We start from the raw sequence: 16,560 nt of genomic DNA, 5'->3' as shown, positions 1-16,560 counted from the left end.
TATCTAGGGGATACAATATGTATTTTTGTTTAAAAGAATTTCAATTGCCATGTTGAATTTTTCTGTTCAGTTTGGAGTATTAAATATTAAAATATATTTCATTTTAAAGTGCAACATGGTCATATTTGTCAAGAATGTAGAATCCTGTGGTCCCTAAAAAGTGGAACTTACTAAAGAGTGAAGCTTTTCTTCATTCTTCAAGCTTGAGCACTTTTTTTTCTTCCAAATTTTTCTCAGCTACCAAGCTTGTTTTAAAATGCTCTCAGCTACCAATTTGGTTTTTAAATGCTCTAATACATTGCTGTACAAATCCGGGAAACAAACTCAGACCCGACTTGACCACAGCATTTTCAGCAGTCTTGATGTTCCTGATAATACACATGCTTCCTGTGTTTGTAATCTTGTTGCTTTAGTACAATATTAACCTTTTAAATGAAACTAACACCACCAATCATTGCTCTCTTATATACACTTTATGGTTTCTGCTGTTATTTACTACATCAGTGCTGATGGCTTCCTTTAAAAAAAACAAACAAAAAACATACCCTTAAAGACATTGAGTATAAAAAAATGTAAATCTGGTAAGAGTTCAAAAAAATTGTAATACCAAATTTACAAATTCAAGTGGAAAGAGCATTAAAATCTGTGCTAATACGAATGAAAGATGAAGCCATAATCTTACATGATCACAGACAAGATATAAGCGTGATATCAACCACAAAGAGTAAAAAATACTACTTCGCATACGTTTCACTAATAAAATGGGCAAAATCAGGATTTGCCTTAGTTCAATGTTATTCTTTGAGGGCGATTGTGTCCCGAAGTCCTGTCTAGCCAGTTCTGACATCCAACCCGCCCAGTGCTCTCTCCACTCTCCCCTACTCCTCTAGCCCTCCCTCCTAACACAAATGCACACACACGCCCAGCCTGGCCAGAAGATAAAGCTAAGATGGCAGCGCGGAAAGTGAAGGAGGCGTGCTCAGTGGGGCTGGAAAAACAAAAGCAAAGCCCTCTATATTTTTTCATTCTGCACGTTTCCTTGAATAACAAGCGCCACCCGACGCCACCCCAACACCTGAGCAGCAGAAGGCGTTCGAGAGTACCGCGCGCAGGATTGGAGGGAGGGGACGCTTGCTTGGCATACTGCGAGAAACACACCTCTCCCGTCCGCAGCGACGGTTCAGGTGACCCAGTCGCAAAAATTTAGCGACTTGCCTTGGGGACCCTCCCCTTCACGTCCCCTTGACAGTGGAATTAATGGTGACTCCAAACGTCCTTTCCTTCCCGGCACGCGCCCCATTCCCCGCCACCCCAGGGGAGCCTTCCAAGGTGCCTTGCTGCCACGGCAGTAGCTGTAGCAGTTGCAGCGACCCAGGAGCGCACAGTGCGGAGGCAGGAAGAGGAGGAGGAGGAGGAGGAGGAGGAGAAAAAACGCTGCACTGGCTATCAGCTTAAAGTAGAGCAGCCGCTGCCGCTGCCGTAGAAGGAAACGCTGCCAACCGCAACAGAAACGCCACCCTCGGATACCTGAGCGTGTGTGCGACTCTGCGCACGCCTAGTTGCGCAGCTCAATGACAACGGGTTTCTTAGGAAATTATCCAGTTACCGGGTTTTGTGTATACCCAGAAGGCTCAGGACGGAGCCTGTTCCGGACTGAAGGGTTTGGTCAAGACCGAAGAGAAATTAAGGAAGGGGTGGGAGGAACTCGGAGACCAGTGCAGCCGCTTAGGTCAGTCTCCACTAGAAACTCTAAACGGGCAATGACTGCACATGCCACCACCTAAGCCTGAGCTGAAAATATTTCTCTGTGCAGGCAACATTCATTCATTCATTCAACCACTATCTATTTCCTTCCCGCTTAGGGCTGGAGCCTTTGCTAGGAGCTGGGAATGTAAGGGGGGAACAGACATAGATACCATTGCAGTCTGTATGGTAAAAGTCTATATGTTTTGTTTTGTATGTTACCATTTGTGAAAAGCCATGTGCCAAGGTGGACATTCTAGATGCTAAGTCTTCCCACAATCTCATGCAGTGTTATTTTGACCATTATTCAGAGGATGAAAGATATACAAGTAGCAGAGTCAGGATCCAAATCCTCATCTGACGGAGACTTCTGGCTACCCCGCTGGCTCTTGAAAAGTAATGAGCCCTTGCAGCTGTGCATGTTCAGGCCTTGAACCCCGCAAGCCTTTAGCTGCCTCGGTACCTGTGTCTTGGCTCTCATCCCAGGGTTGGGGATTGGGGGGAGTTCCACCCTGAGGTTTGTAACTGTGCTGAAGCATCAGGACAGGAATTTAGCCTAACAAATACTTATTGGATACTTAACTATGCGCAAGGTTCTAGACCACGGGCTGAGGAAGACACAAAGATAAGCTCTGAAGGAGCTTCTAAGATAGTTGAGTAAACGAGACAACTATAAAACCTGTTTAACAGGGCTTCTCACAGTACTAAAATACCGTGATTCCCTATGCCTGTCATTTGTCCCTGTGTTTTCATTATTCCACTTCCAGCTATCTTTTTAAAATCAAAATGACGCCCATTTATCATTTAAAGCCCCAGATAAAACGTACTTCTTCAGCACTCCCTCCCCCCAAAAGCTCGAATTAATTTACTTCCCCACTCCTTGTTTGTACTTCTCAAAACATGAGGCACAGACTTAAAAGCTAGTAAGTAGACAAAGGATATAGTACCGGGATGATAGGACTTGGAAATGATTTTGTCAGGAGTATAAATTAGGTAAACTTCAAACTGAGATCCAAAGGGTAAAACTTAGGAATCAGGGTGCATTGTTGCATACATTTCTAGAGCATTTACTTGGAAGGGGTTAGTAGAATGGCTTGGAACGGGGGACTTAGCAACTGTTACATTTCTATAGATAACAATGATAAGATCTTTGGTAGATATGACATTATCATGTTATACAGTCACAATTACAGTTTCAAGTCATATTCAAGATTTCTCTTTAGTAATGTAAGTTTGGGCAGAAAAAGATAAGCCATTAAGTGACCACTGTCAAGAGATAAGAGTGCTCTCTTAGGGTGAGTGTGAAGTCAACCAAAAAGTATTATTGCATTAAGATTTATCTCTGATGTAAAGGAACAAGAATTTAGGAATGACCCTGGCTTGTGAATACTCGCATATCTGTGAATTCTACTTTCACAGAAAAAAAGAATGCACTAGCTTCTACCTATTTTTTGTAAGTAAAAGCTATTTTAAACAGACTTAAATCCTAATGACAAAAAAATCCAAAATAAGATCGCCAAAGGGACATCTAATACGGCTGGCCTTCTCTGCCTTGAATTCTCAATTAACCAGCACTATTCACAGTGAATCTTCATGTTGGCGGCACACACTTGGGGAAAAGGTAGCAGGAGTGCGTAACACTCATCCTCTGGCGGTGGGCACCTTCCTGCTTTCTTTCAGGTCCTAGTTCTCCCACCTGGAAGGCAGCTCATTACCTGAAGCCATTGGCTGGTAGCTGACAGCTACAAAGAGTAAGCACTTTCCTTACTCTTCCTCAAGCTGCTAGTAAAACCCGGAGAAGTGGATTTCTTTCAGATTCCGCACGACTCAACCTCCCCACACCCAAAGCCCTGAGGCGGAGGGAGTGGTGGCGGAGAGGGGGGTGGGAGGGGGAAGGGGCTGGAGTTACTGAGCATGTGCGAGGAGTGGCGCATGCCCAGTGCGGCCGGCAGCTTCCCATTGCGGGTAGCCTCGGCGGTGGCAGCGGTGGCGGCGGCGGCAGCGGCGGCACCGCCTCCTCCTCACACTCCCGGGGTGGCGGGGTTAGATGAGCGGCCCCAGTAGCGGCGAAGGCGGCGCGGGGGGGAGGAGGAGAAGAAGGCGGAGAAGGAGGAGGTCGCTGTCTTTGTAGTCTCCCTGCTGCGGGAGCGAGAGGCCGCCGCCGGAGCGGTCGTCGTTGGAAAAGGGCTGTGTGTGCGCGCGCGTGTCTGCCTGCCCGGCCCGCGGGGACGAGGCGGCGGCGGCAGCGGCGGCGATGATGATGTGCGCAGCGACTGCCTCTCCCGCCGCCGCCTCTTCGGGGCCCGGCGGGGACGGATTCTTCCCAGCCGCCACCTTCTCTTCCTCCCCGGCGCCGGGGGCGCTGTTCATGCCGGTTCCCGAGGGCTCCGTGGCTGCCGCGGGGCTGGGGCTGCCGGCCGCGGACTCCCGGGGTCACTACCAGCTGCTGCTGTCAGGCCGGGCCTTGGCCGACCGCTACCGGAGGATTTACACAGCTGCGCTCAGTGACAGGGACCAGGGGGGCAGCAGCGCTGGACACCCGGCCTCCAGGTGCGTCTCCGGGTGCCCTTCCTTGCGCCACATGCCGCATGTGTGCCCGTGTGCGTGTGTCTACGTACGTATTTACTGAGCTGTCTTTCAGCCAGCGCTTGACGCTGGATGGTGGAAGCACTTACTGAGATAGAAGGGTGCGGTGGCGGCAGTTTCTGCTCCAAGAGTGTGTGTGACTGTCTTTGTGGGAGGTTAGTGAGGGTGGGAGGGTAGCGTCTGATGCTGGAAAAGGTGATGGTGCGGGTCGGTGATGACACGTGTGTGTGTATTGTTGAGGAAGGAGGAGGGATGGGTAGAGGGTAATACACGAAGAGAATTTGCAGGAGAGGTGAGGGAATTGGCGTTTCCACTGTCTCTGCCGCAATGGTATTTGCACGTATTTCTCACCCTCCCCCCCCCGCGCCCCATGACATTCCATCCTCCCCTTTCCACCTCCCTTAAAAATCTGCCCTTCACTAAGGGGAGCAGTGGTGTAGGTTAAGGATAGTCTCATATATATATATATATATATATATATATATATATATGATGAGTTTTATCTAATCAGCCTGTGGGTATTAAGGCATGAGTTTCAATTTAAGAGATTTATGCAAAAAAGATTCAGATGGGGATTTATGTGGATGTGAAAGGTGTCTGATACAGATTTTTAGAGCTGTGCTTTGACAACTGGACCTTTGGTCTTCTAGAGATGTGGTTGCAGCTGCTCTTGTGTTCTGATGTCCCATCGGCCATTTCCCTTCATCTTCTGTTCTATTTCCTCTGTCACTTACAGGCTTTAGAGTGGAGGGGGTTCTGTGGGGAAAAGGGGAAAGCTGAAGAACTTCAAAATGTGACAGCTGGTATAGTGTTCAGCTGCCACCAACTAGAAAATTTGAGTAGGTCCTAGACCTCTTCCTAGGCTAGCTGCACTTTCAGCTTCCTTGATGTAGATGTCAAATCACTTTCATTTTCTTTTTCTTAAAACGTGGGTCTTTTTGCTAAGCGCTCTCCTGTTGTTTTCTTTTCCATGCCCTTACATGCCACATACCCTGAAGGATGGTGACTGACTTGTTTCACCAGTTTGGTTTTGACAGTGCTAATTGGGAGTTGACTTCATCTTTTTTCTCACCTGCAGTACATGGGGAAAGCATAGTAGGATTTTGTAGAATAAGTTACAGTGTACTGTATTTATTGAATGGGCAGTTTGTTAGGTAATAACCAGATGTCATTTTCTCCTGTTACGAAAGGGGCTAGGTAAGTCGGGTATTTGTAGTTGACCGGTATGTATTGTGGGTCTTATCCATTGCAGAGCGTTGTAAAGATGGGGCTTTGTTCACTCTTCTGAGTAAACCAGTCTTCTCGTGTCTATAATTGTTTACAGGATTGGGTACATGAGTAATTTTATCATAAGGATATAAATGTGTATAACTACCTTTTGCTATCTAAACTGAAGGCCACAATGGCACAAGTCTGTTTCTTGCTAATGTTTTTGAAAATAGCACAAAACCTCATTAGACAGTTTGCTCTGATAATTAGGTATAATTTTGACCTGGGAGTCTCTAAATTATGGCACTGTAGGTACATCTTTACAAACCCCTCTCAAAGAACTGGAATTTATTTTGTGTGTTGTTTCCATACTTATGCAATAATTTGTGACTGGTATGTTCCTATTTTAACTTTCTATTACTATGCTTGTGTAATAATACAATTTCTATGTATCCAGAACTATATTAACAGTTTTAAACAAAACTAATATAGGTTAGCCACATATATAAAATTTGTGAGTGATCTTTATTCTTTGGTCTATGTTTGTACAAGCTGTCAATTAAAATTTATGAGAATTAGTTCAAGTATTTCAAGAAGTACTCGTGGAAACCAGCCTTAAGGGGCCTTAAGTTGTATAATATTGCCTTCTAGTGCTTGTTCAGAACATTATTGTTTATTATAGTTCACATTATTTTTTTCTAAGTCGTAGCCTGCAACTATTCTCTATTGATGATTTGCTTAAGAATTCAATCACATTTCTCATTAAATATGATGGGGAAGGTGGAGCTGGGATTTAGGTTCTGAATGCATGATACAATTATTTGTGTAGGGGCACTAGTTGAGTTAGAAGAGAGGAAGAGATCTTTCAGAGACAGAGAATGGGGCAAGAATAGAGGATGAGGCTGTAGTGAGCATCAAATTTAAGGTTTGAGAGAAAGGAGACAGTGAAAGAAACTGAAAAAAAGAGATAAAAAAATTAAGAAGAGAACCATGAGACAATACCACCTCTGGTCCTAAGAAAATAGAGTGAAAGTCCTCAGCAGTGTGAAATGCTGAAGAAAGTGAGAGCACTTTCCAGGTCACTGATGACTTTTGAGGAAGTGGTCATAGTAGAGAGATGTAGTGAGGAGTCAGTGGGAGATGTTGGGGAGATGCATGGTTGAGGGAAGAATATTCGAGTATGGGAGGGCGGGTGGGAAACAATTCAGTAGGTGGAGAAGGAGAAATTAAAGAAGTGAGAGAGGAGATAATTGATGGGGAGAGGTCCAAGGGAGATCTCAGGGACAGGTTTAAGATACAGGTGGAGAGGTTAGCCTTTGAAACAAGTTAGGGGGTAGTCTTCCTTTAGTATAGAAGGGGAGGAGGTAAGTATTTATAAATGTAAAGACTAGGAGCTTGTTGAGGGTAAGAACTATATCCTGTTTATTTTGGTAATCCCAGTGTCTAGCACAATTTTTGGCATCCATTCTGTAAATATCAAGTGCCTGCTGTGTGCCAGACACTGCTTTAGGTGCTGAAGATGTAGCAGTGAGCAAGATAGACAAGGGCTCTATTCTCTTTGAAACTTCCACTCTTGTGGGGAGAAATAAACTAGATAATTTCGGGTAGTGTTAACTATGAAGGAAGTAAAACCAATTTCATGTGATAGACAGTTTATAGGGGGAGCTATTTTGGGTAGGGTGGTCAGCACAGGTCTCTTTGGGAGTTGACGTTTAAGTTGAATCGAAGTGATGGGAAGGCAGATCTAGAGGAAGAGTGTTTTAGGAAATTATAAAGGCTCTGAGGCAGCAACAGCCTTGTTGTGTTCAAGGAACAAAAACAAGGGGAGTGAGTTATCAGTCAGGGTTGAATGAATTAATTGATGTGGATTAGGTGTACAGTAGAGAAGTTGAGGGATGCAAGCCTAATGGAGTCAGTGACTTTGATGGCATTCTAGTGAAGTGGTTAAGAGCTTGGACTCTGAAGCTAGACTGGTTTTAAATCCTGGCCCTGCCACTTTTTAGCTATGTGACCTTGGGTACATTATCTTTGCCTCAGTTTTGTTATTAATTTTTTTAAATAGAGATATAATTGGCACATAACATTATATTAGTTTCAGGTGTACAACATAATAATTCTATTTTTGTGTGTGTGTGTGTGTGAGGAAGATCAGCCCTGAGCTAACATCTGCCAATCCTCCTCTTTTTGCTGAGGAAGACTGGCCCTGGGCTAACATCCGTGCCCATCTTCCTCCGCTTTATATGGGATGCCGCCACAGCATGGCTTGCCAAGCAGTGTGTCTGTGCGCGCCCGGGATCCGAACTGGTGAATCCTGGGCTGCCGCAGCGGAGCACGTGCACTTAACCGCTTGCGCCACCCGGCCGGCCCCTAATAATTCTATTTTTGCATATGTTGCAAAACGATCACCGCAATAAGTCTAGTTAATTTCCATCACCACACATAGTTACAATTTTTTTTCTTAAGATGAGTACTTTTAAGATTTACTCTTTCAACGACTTTCAAATATATAATATGGTATTATTATTATTTTTTTTTTTGATGAGGAAGATTGGCCCTGAGCTAACATCTGTTGCCAATTGTCCTCTTTTTCCTTGAGGAAGATTGTCCTTGAGCTAACATCTGCGCCAATCTTCCTCTATTTTGTATGTGGGACACAGCCACAGCATGGCTTAATGAGCAGTGTCTAGTTCTGTGCCTGGGATCTGAACCAGTGAACCCCAGGCCACTGAAGCAGAGCGTGCAAACTTAACTACTGTGCCACTGGGCTAGCCCCATACGATACAGTATTATTAACTATAGTCACCATGCTGTATGTTATATATCCCCATGACTTATTTATTTTATAACTGGAAGTTTGTACCTTTTGACCACCTTCACTCATTTTGCCACCCTCCTCCCCTGCCTCTGGCAACCACCAATCTGTTCTCTGAATCTATGAGTTTGGTTTTTGTTTTTGTTTGTTTTAGATTTCACATGTAAGTCAGATCATATGGTATTTGTCTTTCTCTGACTTATTTCACTTAGCATAATGCCCTCAAGATCTATCCATAGTTTCATAAATGCAAGATTTCCTCCTTTTTTATGGCTGAACAATATTCCATTGTATATATGTATCACATTTTCTTTATCCATTCATCCATCAGTGGACGCTTAGATTGCTTCCATGTCTTGGATACTATCAATAATGCTGCGGTGAACATGGCAGTGCAGATATCTTTTTGAGTTAGTGTTTTCATTTTTTTCAGATAAATACCCAGAAGTGGAATTGCTGGATCATATGGTAGTTCTTTTTTAAATTTTTTGAGGAACCTCCATACTGTTTTCCAAAGTGGCTGCACCAATTTACATTCCCACCAACAGTGCACAAGGGTTCCCTTTTCTCCACATCCTCACCAACACTTATTTCTTGTCTTTTGCCTAATAATAACCATTCTAACGTGTGAGGTGATATCTCTTTGGGGTTTTGATATGCATTTCCCTGATGATTAGTGATGTTGAGCACCTTTTCATGTACCTGTTGGCCATCTCAGTGTCGTCTTTGGCAAAATGTTTATTCAGATCCTCTTTCCATTTTTTAATTGGATTGTTTGCTTTTTTGCTATTGAGTTGTATGAGTTCTTTATATATTTTGGATAGCGACCCCTTATCAGATGTATGATTTGTACATATTTTCTCCCACTTGGTAGGTTGCCTTTTCATTTTGTTGATGGTTTCCTTTGCTGTGCAGAAGCTTTTTAGTTTGATGTAGTCCCACTTGTTTATTTTTGGTTTTGTTTGTACCTCAGTTTTCTTATATGTAGAATGGGGTTAATAATAATGAGGATTGTTTTGTAGATTAAGTGAATCCATATACGTAAAGTGCTTGGTACATTAAATGCTGTTAAATATTAGTTATTGATTTCTCCTGGGAGTGAGAGGGCAGATGGAGTTTGGAGACTTAAAGAGAAGGCAAGGATCATGTCTTCCTCTTTTATTTTATTATTCAGCAATTTTATTATTACTCTTATTCTTTTATTATTCAACACCGTCTCAGTAACTGTATTGAACGTGGGAATAACCTTCATTTATTCAGTGACTGAATAAGTATGTTTTTTTGTGTGTGGAAGATCAGCCCTAAGCTAACATCTGATGCCAATCCTCCTCTTTTTGCTGAGGAAGATGGGCAGAGGGCTAACATCTGTGCCCATCTTCCTCTACATTATATGGGACTCCACCACAGCATGGCTTGACAAGTCCGCGCCCAGGATCCGAACCTGCGAACCCTGGGCCACCAAAGCGGAGCGTGCGAAGCTAACCGCTACGCCACCAGGCTGGCCCCTAAATCTGTTTTTGTATGAACGAACCAATCAAAATGGGAACATTCCCTTGGGGAAGGGAATTGGACAGGAAGTGAATAAAGGAATGTTTGATCAGTTGTGAGTGTGAATGGCAGTGCAGCATTGTACTTGGGAAGACCACAGCACAGTGGCTAAGTCTGTTCTGGAGGCAGATTGCCTTAGTTCCAGTCCCAGTTCTGCCTTTTTCTGTCTGTCTTAAGTTGGGTGAGTTAATGAGCATTTCTTTGTTTCTTTGCTTGTAACCTTATAGGGTTATTGAAAGGACATTGTGCCTGTATATGGTAAGTCTCATTAAATGTTAGCCACTCTTGGTGATGGTGGTATTATTGTTATTACTATTAAAATCACATATTTAAAATTCCAATCAGTATGATACTGTAAGTTTTTCCACTCAAAAGAGAAATGGAAAAGACTGCTAGTTGAGTTGATTCAAGGTTGGAGTGTGACTGGAGGTCAAAGAAAAAAAGAAAGTGAAGGTTTTTGGTGACAATGATTGACTATATGGTAGAAAGGAAGGTGATGCCAGGAGGGAACTGATAGACTAGAAGATACAGAGGAGTCAGGATATCTGGGTTGAAGTGGTAGAAGAACAAGGGTAGTGGAAACAATGGAGGAGATTGTGGTTAAAATGGAGAATTGCTTTTCTTCTCGAAGCTAAACCCATTTTGTTCCTCCAGCTGCTTTATCTCTTTCTTTTTAGAAATGGTATTTGAGCGCATCCCTCAGATCCATGAGATATCAGTTGTAAGAGGTTAAGTAGTCAATCTAACAAAAGTTTAGGGATCACTACTTGATGCTAACCATTGGCCCTATAAAGATTTATAAGACAGTTTCTACACTTTAGTTTATTGTCTGGATGAAGGTGAAAGATACAAAGGCAGGTACTTATAAAAGTGTTAAATGAAATGACTAAGAAAGCATAGCCTATTATGACAAAGGGATGGCATTCTGGGCTGGCGCAAAAGCATGAGCAAGAGGTGAGAAAGCACAGTTTGTGTGTAGGTAATGGTAGAATTTCCTTAGAGCTAGAATGTAGGTGTTAGGAGGGAGAGTAGTGGGAATTCATCTGGAAATGGAGGCTTTGGTCACAGGGTAGGGCAGCTTGAACAGCAAGGTAAGAATTAGATTTTATTCAGTGGACACTGATGGTTTTGAGCTATGAAGAGACATTACTGTAGGAGTATTTTAGGAAGTGATGTGGGATTGAATCAGTGAATCAGTGTATCTATATTTGTGGATGGGTAGTAATTTGCTTCATATAGCTGTTACATCTATGCAATGCTATATAAACACATGTTAAGGCAAAGACTGCCCTGTTGGCATATTGGTAGGTAAAAATACGAAATGAGTTAGTCTCCTAGCTCAAGATAAGAGAAAATCTTGCCTTTGGGCTTAAAAAGAAAATAAAAATGTTAATTTCAAAATTCTTTTGCATTTTAAGATATTTGTTTAAAAAATCAACAGACTAGTCAGAGTAGTCTGATATTTTTATTCAAAAACAAATTAAATGTTCAGGTTTTTTGGGGGAGGGACCACGTTAATTGAAGTTTAATTTACTTATGTATAATAAAATTCACCCTTTTTAAATGTTCATTTGAAGTCTTAGAACCATCACCACAACCAAGCATAGAACATTTCTATCACTCTGAAAAGTTTCTTCAGTTAATTCCCTCCTCCTACCCCTAGCCCCTGGACACCACAGATCATTTTTTTGTCACTAATATTTTACCTTCTCTAGAATGTCTTATAAGTCTAGCTCCGTAAGGGCAGGACCCCAGATATTGTTAATCTCTCTGTCTTCTGTCCCCATATTTCCTGTAAATGGAAGTTAGGCTTTAAAGCTTCATTAGATTTTGATTAAACATTTTTTAGCAAGAGTATTTCGTAAGAGTATTTCGTATATAGTGCTGAGTACTGCATATCGCATCCCATCCAGAGGTTTTCAGGTTGTCTTACTGTTTAGTAATGCTCAGTCTAATTACTTGGGTAAGATGGTACCCATCAGATCTTCTCTGTAAGTGTATGCTTTTTTCATTTGCAATAAGCAGGTAATCATGGGTAAATAATTTGGCATACTGTGAATATCTTTTACCTAATGGTTTTAGCATCCTTTGATAATCCTTGTCTGAGTCAGTAATTTCATTTGGGGTTTCAAAATGATGATTTTTATAATTTTGTTATCCCTTCTGTATTTATTCGTTGCTGCCCTCTTGCAAAGAAGAGTTTTTGCTCATCAACTGGTGATGAACTGTAGTTCCTCCTACGAAAGCAGGGTAAATGCTTAATTCTCTCCCTACATTAGCAAAATCGGTGTAATAGTCCAATAGTGATGTGGCGGGTACTGTGGTTCACCACCCAGATCTCTCTGTTCAGGTACAAGTTCCCCTAGCTGCTGGAAATATTGGCATCTAAAACTGATTGCAGCTGAGTCCTTCTCTAGGCATTGCCCTGAGCCAACAGAGCTGCTTCCCTCAAAGTCATGCCTCTTCTTTAGGGTCAGCCTGCATCCAGTGCCTGTTCTATGTGGGGATATAAATGCCTGGCCGTTTTGCCCCAGGGCAGGACAACTTTGAAGATCCATTCCAACTCCAGAGCTCCCATGGGGTTGGCTGAGGCCTTCCTGTGACAGTGCCGCAGTTCAGCTTCTTCCTTTGTTCAGTCTTACTTCCTTCACTCTCCCATAGTTAGTGATTTGTAGGGCAATCCCCAATAAACTTCTGGTTCGGATCACTGTTTCAGAGTCTGTTTCCTGGGGAACCTTATGCAAGACAATTGTGGTGCCAGGAGTGGTCTGAGGAAGTAGACTTTAAAATGGCATTAAGGAGGGGCCAGCCGTCATATAGTGGTTAAGTTCAGCATGCTCCGCTTCGGTGGCCCACGTTCGTGGGTTCGGATCCTCGGCGATCCCAGTCGCAGACCTACACCACTCGTCGGCCACGATGTGGCAGTGACCCGCATATAAAGTGGAGGAAGATTGGCACAGATGTTAGCTCAGGGCTTATCTTCCTCAAGCAGAAAAAGAGGAAGATTGGCAACAGATGTTATTAGCTCAGGGCTAATCTTCCTCAGCAAAAAAAAAAATAAATAAAATGGGATTAAGGAGCTAGATTATCTGCTGGCTGGCTGGCAGTGAGAACTCCACTACTGGCTGTAGATGGAGCACTGATACAGATAACCTTTGGCATGCACTGCAGCTGTGCAACTGTTGAAACTTTCACTGGTGGTGAATTGGAATGGGATTTCTGTAGAAGGGAATGCACTGGTGGGTACCATATCTTAGGCTTTTGAGCGGTTGAGAGAAGTTATTAATTATAAGGACAGTGTAATCAGATGGTTGTTGGTGAGTGGCATTGATACATTGGAGAAAGACAATGACATACTGAAGATATTTGGGGGCAAAATGAGAAAGCGCTTTCCTTAGCATCATGTAAAGAAACTCATCTTCTGCAGTAAGAGGAAAGGAAAAGCCAGGGATTAGGCCCAAGATTTAATTTTAAGGGTAGTGGAGCTCCAGGATGGGTTGAGTTCTCAGCAAGTCAGCTATGCCAGGGTCTCTGCGTTGGTTAGAAATAAATGGGACCCTGACTCTTGGGGTGGGACATCTGAGTTGATGCACTTGAAAACCTTGAAACCCCCAAGTCCCCCAAGCCGTCTGGGCCTGCAGAAGTGGCCTTCTTCTCCTGGCTAGAGGGTAGTTGCTTGAAGACTATGCTGCTGCCCCTATTACCTCATCTACTCTCCTCTCCCCTACTGGCTGTCACCAAACCAATAACTAGAATTACAAAACCTACTGGGAGGTGCTGGGCCTGCTGAGGGAGAAAAGGGACTGCATGTGCATGCATGCCCCCCCACACACAGTGATTCCTAAACTGTGCACCAAGGCACCCCAAAGCACCGTAACAGACACACAGAAATTTCCATGGAATATTTTGGAATTTCAAAGGAAACACAGCAACCTCTGTCACAAACTACTAGCTTGAGGTGGTTCACGGTTCTGACATTAGATCATGCTACATTCCTTTTGATGATGTCATATCTTTTTTTTTTTTTAAAGATTTTATTTATTTATTTTTCCCCCCAAAGCCCCAGTAGATAGTTGTGTGTCATAGCTGCACATCCCTCTAGTTGCTGTATGTGGGACGCGGCCTCAGCATGGCCGGAGAAGCAGCGCGTCGGTGTGAGCCCGGGATCCGAACCCGGGTCGCCAGCAGTGGAGCGCGCTCACTTAACCACTAAGCCACGGGGCCGGCCCATGTCATATCTTTTTGAAGTTGGATTTTTGGTAGTTGCTGTGGTATTAATCAAGCACTGCACAAAAATCAGTGTGGAACAGGAAAGGAGGACAGTGTGTTCAATCTGATTCCAAGTTTGAGAAGTTGTGCAGTGCCTAGCAGGTGCACATATCCTATTATTAAATAATTGTGGTTATTTAAGAATGAAATAAAAATATTTTTTCTTTCAATTTATGTATATTATTTTTTCAAGTGGCTACTAAGTTATTAGGGCATAAATTCTTATTAATTGTTTGAATCTACTTAATAAACACTACTGTTAGGTAGTTCTTTTGGTCTTCAAGTGATGTGGAAAAATTAGTGAGATGGTTGTGTATGGGTCCAATAATGGACTTCTATTTATCAGTGCTCATCTAGGAACTGAGTTGCTGAATGTCCAGCCTGATAGTAACAGAGACTAACTGTCCTTCGAGGAGATCGACCAGTCTGTAATTATGCCCTGGAAAGGACTGTGATTCATTTTGACTAGAGTTGACACATATTCTGAGTATGAGTTTGCCTTTCCAGCTTGCAGGGGCTCAGCCTGTGCCACTATTTGAGCTCTTATAGAGTGTTTAATCCAACAGCACAAGGTCCCACGTAATATCATTTCAGAGTAAGGTCCCTACACAAAGGAGGATCCATGGGTTCCATTTGTCCCATCATGCACCATACCACCCAGAAGCTGCTGACTTAATGGGGCAGTAAAGTCTTTTGATGGCACAACCAATGATGATACTGTGGAGTTTGGACATGATACCCTGCAAGGATGAGGTCCCATCCTCCAGTGTTCCCGGTAGGAAGAACACATGGAAATTGGAGTGGCTCCACTTATCATCACTCTCAGTGATTCACTGGGGAATTTATGCTTCCTGTCTCTGTAGCTCTGAGTACTGGGGGTCCTGGTTCTCAGAAGGGAAACATTTCCAGCAGAAAACACTATGAGAATTCTGGTACACTTTAAGGCACAGCTACCACTGGGACTTGGTGGTCTTTTTCCGAGGAAAGGAGTCACTATTTTGACCTGGCTAGTGTACCTGATCATCTGGAGGAGATAGGGTTGCTGTTACACAATGGGGCATGGGCGTTTGGCACACAGGTGATCTGCTGGGTATTGCTTGGTACTTCCTTGTCCAATTTTGGTGGTAAATAGACATGAGAAAAGCCTGGTGACCACCTCATGAGATCAGCCACCTGGATCAGCAGAAATGCTAGCCCAAAGGTGAAGAGAATCTAGAGTGGGTAGCAGAGAAAAGGTTGTGACTATAAATTTTGGCCATGAAACCAGTGGCGGGGGCTGTACTTTGTCCTACTTTACTTCCTCTGGAAAGTTTCTCCAGGAAATGAGACTAAGCAGAATTCTGGAGAAGCTTTTTCCAGAATTTATTTGAAGCAAGTGAATCCTAATAGTGTAATAGATGGACTATAGTGAATGCTGTGGGTTAATTTTAATAGTTGTTTTGTAGAGTCTCTGAGATGTTCAGTATAATCGTATCATCATTCTTTCTGATCTCCTGATACCCCTGCACTCCCCTCCACCTTTATTCCAATCACAAAAACCTCCGTAACAGTGCTGAATAGAAGTGGTGAAATTTGCATCCTTCTTTGTTCCTAATCTGAAGAGGAAACAATTACAAATTAATCTTTCGGGCTTTCAATATTAAGTATGATGTTACCTGTAGGTGTTTTGATGGCCTTTGTCAATTTGAGGAAGTTCTTTACTATTCGTCTTTGCTGACAGTTTTTATCATAAATGTATATTAATTTTAAATTATCACATACTTTTTCAGTATTGGTTGAAATGATCACATATTGAGAGAATAAAAGGAAAAATTTAATTAATTAATTTTGAATGTTAGGTCAGCCTTGAGTTCCTGGGATAAAAGCGTCTCGTATGTGATGTATTGTTGAATTTGATTTGCTAATATTTTCTTAAGAATTTTGGGGTTTATATTCATGAAGGATATTGGTCTGTAATCTTTTTTCTGTGGTATCTTTGTCAAGTTTTAGTATTACTGTTATCCTTGTCTCATAAAATGTGTTGGGCAGTAATGCCTTCTCCTGTATTTTTTAAAAGTTTGTGTGAAATTGGTCTTATTTCATCTTGAATATTTGATAGAATTCACCAGGGACACCATTCAGTCCTGGAATTTTCTTTTGGGGAGGGTTTTGGCAAATTCAGTTTCTTTACTAGATATACAGATATTCAGATATTTAGTTATTTCTCATGTCAATTTTGGTAGCTTGTATTTTTTTGGAGCAGTTTATCCATTTCATCTGAATTGTTGAAATTTTTGGCATAAAGTAGTTCATAGCATTCTTTTATTATCCTTTAATGTCTGTGGGATCTGTGATGATAATCCCTTTTTCATTTCTCATATTGGGGTTTTCTCTTTTTCCTTTGATTAGTCTAG

The 16,560-nt window shown here is 42.6% G+C and overlaps 1 protein-coding gene across 13 annotated transcripts in view; it reads left to right on the top strand.

Annotated features, from left to right (window-relative positions):
• The first annotated feature begins 3,732 nt into the window (after window positions 1–3,732).
• MYCBP2 (MYC binding protein 2) overlaps window positions 3,733–16,560 on the top strand; it is a 256,327-nt gene continuing 243,499 nt past the window's right edge. For all 13 annotated transcript variants that reach the window (XM_058548329.1, XM_058548334.1, XM_058548335.1 and 10 more), the window contains exon 1: window positions 3,733–4,293. In XM_058548329.1, coding sequence (XP_058404312.1) covers window positions 3,998–4,293 — 296 coding nt within the window. In that variant the 5' untranslated portion in view covers window positions 3,733–3,997. The remainder of the gene's footprint in view (window positions 4,294–16,560) is intronic.

Source organism: Diceros bicornis, chromosome 9 (genome assembly GCF_020826845.1).
Source record: "Diceros bicornis minor isolate mBicDic1 chromosome 9, mDicBic1.mat.cur, whole genome shotgun sequence".
Classification (NCBI taxonomy): Eukaryota; Metazoa; Chordata; class Mammalia; order Perissodactyla; family Rhinocerotidae; genus Diceros; species Diceros bicornis.
Note: the sequence above shows the minus strand (reverse complement) of the source record. Positions and strands in the feature narration are given on the sequence as shown.